At 64.1% G+C, this 4,456-nt stretch overlaps 1 protein-coding gene across 1 annotated transcript in view; it reads left to right on the plus strand.

Moving 5' to 3' along the window:
* Positions 1-132: 132 nt before the first annotated feature.
* Positions 133-4,456, plus strand: part of SLC2A4RG (SLC2A4 regulator) — a 5,342-nt gene continuing 1,018 nt past the window's right edge. Inside the window, exons 1-10 of the mRNA XM_014954834.1 lie at positions 133-888; positions 1,760-1,869; positions 1,950-2,194; positions 2,492-2,592; positions 2,672-2,774; positions 2,999-3,120; positions 3,214-3,463; positions 3,811-3,950; positions 4,030-4,279; positions 4,410-4,450. Coding sequence (XP_014810320.1) covers positions 812-888; positions 1,760-1,869; positions 1,950-2,194; positions 2,492-2,592; positions 2,672-2,774; positions 2,999-3,120; positions 3,214-3,463; positions 3,811-3,950; positions 4,030-4,279; positions 4,410-4,450 — 1,439 coding nt within the window. The 5' untranslated portion in view covers positions 133-811. The remainder of the gene's footprint in view (positions 889-1,759; positions 1,870-1,949; positions 2,195-2,491; positions 2,593-2,671; positions 2,775-2,998; positions 3,121-3,213; positions 3,464-3,810; positions 3,951-4,029; positions 4,280-4,409; positions 4,451-4,456) is intronic.

The following is a 4,456-nucleotide window of genomic DNA, read 5'->3' on the forward strand; positions in this document are numbered from 1 at the left end:
TGGAGGGAACCCCCCCTTCCCCGCCGCCCCCCGCGGGGTGACACCCCCCTCCTCTCCCCCCCGCTTAACGGTGGGTGACAGCGCGGGGATCAGCCGGGCGGGAGGGTGGTGGGTGCTCCTGCCTCTGCAGAGCATCGGGGGATCCCACCCGCGATCCGCCCCGGAGGGACCCGCCCCGCTGGGATCCCACCCGGGACCTACCTTGGAGAGACCCACTGCTCGGGATCCCACCCGGGATCTGCCCTGGGAGGAACCCCCAAGTGGGATCCCACCCGGGATCCACCCCACAGGGACCCGCCCTGGTGGGATCCCACCCAGGATCTACCCTGGAGAAACCTACTGCTCAGGATCCCACCCGGGATCTACTCTGGGGAGACCCACTGCTCGGGATCCCACCTGGGATCTTCCCCACAGGGACCTGTCCTGGTGGGATCCCACCCAGGATCTACCCTGGAGAGACCCACTGCTTGGGATCCCACCTGGGGACCCACCAAATAGGATCCCACCGGAGATCTGTCCCAGAGGGACCTGCCCTGGTGGATCCCACTTGGGATCTGTCCCAGATGGACCTGCCCACCTGGAGGCCGGGTGGCCTGGAGGCACCACTTCCCTGGGCCACCTCCCCTCCCTGCCGAGATCAAGGGGATCCCTGCAGGATCCACAGCTCAGGGGGATCTCCTGCTGACCACCACCATCTCTCCCGCAGGCTCCTCTCCCCTGTGGTGGCCGGGGGCTACCGGCAGGTGCCGAGGGGTGGCTACCACACCTGGGAGAGCTGTTGCCACGGCGGGAGCCGGCCAGCCGGGAGGCGATGCTGCGGGTGCTGGACGCGGGGCTGGAGCGATGCCTGGCGCTGCATTCAGCCTACATCCCCGTGCCCCGGCACAGGTAGGACCACGACGGTGGTGGGATGGACAGTGGTGACAGCCACCACCCCACTACCGCCGGCTTCACCGCGGGACACCGGGATGTTTTTCCTCTGGCTGCACGAGGAGGACTTTGGCCGCTCGTCTGCGGCACCAGGGTCTCCAGCTGTGACCGGCCGTCCCGTGTTGGGCAGCACCGAGGGCTCTGCCCGGAGGTGGCCCCGCTGGGTGACGAAGCGAGGTGTCACCTACGAGCCCTCGAGTGCCACCACCGCAACCGCTCGAGGGCTGGGAGAGCATCGCCGCCCTCCAGCGCCGTATTTATCCGCCCCCACGGCGTGAAAGTTTTGCAAAATGGCTTCTGTTGCTCCTGACCTCTTGCTTTTTTTTTTTTTTAATTAATTCTTTTAATAGGGTTTCGATTTTTTTTTTTTTTTTTTATATTTTTTTATGGGGGTTTTTTGTTGGTTTGTTTTGGTTTTGTTTTTTTTCCACTTCAGGAAGTTGTTTGGCCCCAGCTGAGCAAACCCCGTGTTTCGCGGCGCTCAGGGCAGGATGCAGGTGCCGGTACCCTGCGGCACGGCGCTGGGTTCTCCCCCTCCCCGCACCGGAGCAGTAAACAGCAGGGGTTTGGCCGCCTGCCTGCGCCGCTGCTCAGCGGGGTTTCCAGTCTGGAAACCCACGGGGCACCCATGGGTGCTTTAGCACCTGGTGATGCTCCCATCTCCCAGTCACCCCCTGGTGATCATCATCCTGTGCCACCTGTGTCCCTTACCTCAAGCCACCCCGACCGCTGTGGGGAGGGGGTCCCAGCGCCTCGCTGAGGGGGTGAAGGGTCCCAGGGGAGTTTGTCTGTCCTCACCACATCCCTCTCTTTTTGCTCTCGCTGGCAGGAAGCTCTCGGGCAAGGCGGGCATCGACGAGGTGATGGCGGCCACGGTGCTCACCAGCCTCTCCACCAGCCCGCTGGTGCTCGGTCACCCACCGGCCACCCCCACCCCAGGTAAGAGTGTGACGCCGTCCCCTCCATCCTTGGACACGTGTCCCATGGCAGGACCTGACCTTCCTCCTTCTCCTCGCCAGAGCCCAGCAGTGAGGTCTGGAAGGAGGTGCCCGCCATGTCCTCCAGCTGCAGCAGCAGCAGCAACACCAGCGGGGACTGGAGATGGGACCCCCCCAGCGACCGCTCAACCCACTCCACCCCGTCGCCCCCACTCTCCAGCCACGTCCCCAGCACCTTCCTGCCCACCCCACTGCCGGACGACGGCCCCGACGAGCCCGACGGCACCCACTTTGTCTTCGGAGAGCCCATCCCACGGAAGAGGAAGGTGGGATGATGATGGGGATGAGGATAGTGAGGATGGGCACAAAGAGGAGGATGAGGTTAGGGATATCATTGGGGCTGGCAGTGGGGTTGGAGATGAGTTTGGGGATAGGGATGAAGAGGAGGATGAGGCTGGGGACAGGGATGAGTTTGAGGATGTCAATGAGGATGATCGTAGGAATGGGGATCTCAGGGCTGGCAGTGGGGTTGGAGGCAAGGTTGGGGGTGGGGATGATGATGGAGGAAGGGATGATGATGACGCTGGGGACGGGGCTGCCAGCCTGACGTCTCTCTCCTGCAGAACTCCACCAAGGTGATGTTCAAGTGCTTGTGGAAGAGCTGCGGCAAAGTCCTCAGCAGCTCCTCAGGGATGCAGAAGCACATCCGAACCATGCACCTTGGGTAAGACACCCCCAGATACCCTCGGGGTCCTGCCATGGGGGTAGAGAGTCACCCCAGCCCGACCCCGCTCTCCCCGCAGCCGGAAAGCCGACCTCGAGCAGAGCGACGGCGAGGAGGACTTCTACTACACGGAGCTGGACGTGGATGTGGACTCGCTGGATGGGCATGGAGAGGAGGATGAGGTTGGGGATATAATTGGGGCTGGCAGTGGGGTTGGAGATGAGTTTGGGGATGGGGATGAAGAGGAGGATGAGGCTGGGGACAGGGATGAGTTTGAGGATGCCAATGAGGATGATGATGGGAATGGGGATCTCGTTGGGGCTGGCAGTGGGGTTGGAGGCAAGGTTGGGGGTGGGGATGATGATGGAGGAAGGGATGATGATGACGCTGGGGACGGGGCTGCCAGCCTGACGTCTCTCTCCTGCAGAACTCCACCAAGGTGATGTTCAAGTGCTTGTGGAAGAGCTGCGGCAAAGTCCTCAGCAGCTCCTCAGGGATGCAGAAGCACATCCGAACCATGCACCTTGGGTAAGACACCCCCAGAAAACCCCCCGGGGTCCCCTGCGGGGTCCTGCCATGGGGGTAGAGAGTCACCCCAGCCCGACCCCGCTCTCCCCGCAGCCGGAAAGCCGACCTCGAGCAGAGCGACGGCGAGGAGGACTTCTACTACACGGAGCTGGACGTGGATGTGGACTCGCTGACGGATGGACTCTCCAGCCTGACGCCCGTCTCACCCACCTCCTCGGTGCCACCCGCCTTTCCCGGCCCCGAGGTGCAGGGTCCGGTGCCGCTGCCCATCCCCGACCTGGCTCTGGCCTCCCCCTCGGTCCCCCCCGGCCTCTGCCACGTCCACACCGACCACGCGTACCAGGTGAGGGGGACACCGGGGTTATGGCCACGCTGGTGGCATCACCACCACCCTCCATCCCACCCAGCTGCTCGGTGCCAGCATCGTAGCCGAGCTCTGACGTGGGGGCCATGTCTTCTCTCTCTCCCGTGCCTGCCCCACCACCGCCCAAGCCACCCACCCTCCCCAGGTGAGCCATCCCCATCCCTGCTCCATCCCCTCGTGTCCATGTGTCCGTTCTCCCCCTCTGCTCCGCTCTGGTGAGACCTCAATGAGGATGATCGTAGGAATGGGGATCTCAGGGCTGGCAGTGGGGTTGGAGGCAAGGTTGGGGGTGGGGATGATGATGGAGGAAGGGATGATGATGACGCTGGGGACGGGGCTGCCAGCCTGACGTCTCTCTCCTGCAGAACTCCACCAAGGTGATGTTCAAGTGCTTGTGGAAGAGCTGCGGCAAAGTCCTCAGCAGCTCCTCAGGGATGCAGAAGCACATCCGAACCATGCACCTTGGGTAAGACACCCCCAGATACCCTCGGGGTCCTGCCATGGGGGTAGAGAGTCACCCCAGCCCGACCCCGCTCTCCCCGCAGCCGGAAAGCCGACCTCGAGCAGAGCGACGGCGAGGAGGACTTCTACTACACGGAGCTGGACGTGGATGTGGACTCGCTGACGGATGGACTCTCCAGCCTGACGCCCGTCTCACCCACCTCCTCGGTGCCACCCGCCTTTCCCGGCCCCGAGGTGCAGGGTCCGGTGCCGCTGCCCATCCCCGACCTGGCTCTGGCCTCCCCCTCGGTCCCCCCCGGCCTCTGCCACGTCCACACCGACCACGCGTACCAGGTGAGGGGGACACCGGGGTTATGGCCACGCTGGTGGCATCACCACCACCCTCCATCCCACCCAGCTGCTCGGTGCCAGCATCGTAGCCGAGCTCTGACATGGGGGCCATGTCTTCTCTCTCTCTCTGCAGGGCTGCCCGGCCCCCCCGCGCCCACCAGTGCCCCCCACCGTGCCTGC

This window comes from Calidris pugnax, unplaced genomic scaffold (assembly GCF_001431845.1).
Source record: "Calidris pugnax isolate Ruff unplaced genomic scaffold, ASM143184v1 scaffold50, whole genome shotgun sequence".
NCBI classification, from domain to species: domain Eukaryota; kingdom Metazoa; phylum Chordata; class Aves; order Charadriiformes; family Scolopacidae; genus Calidris; species Calidris pugnax.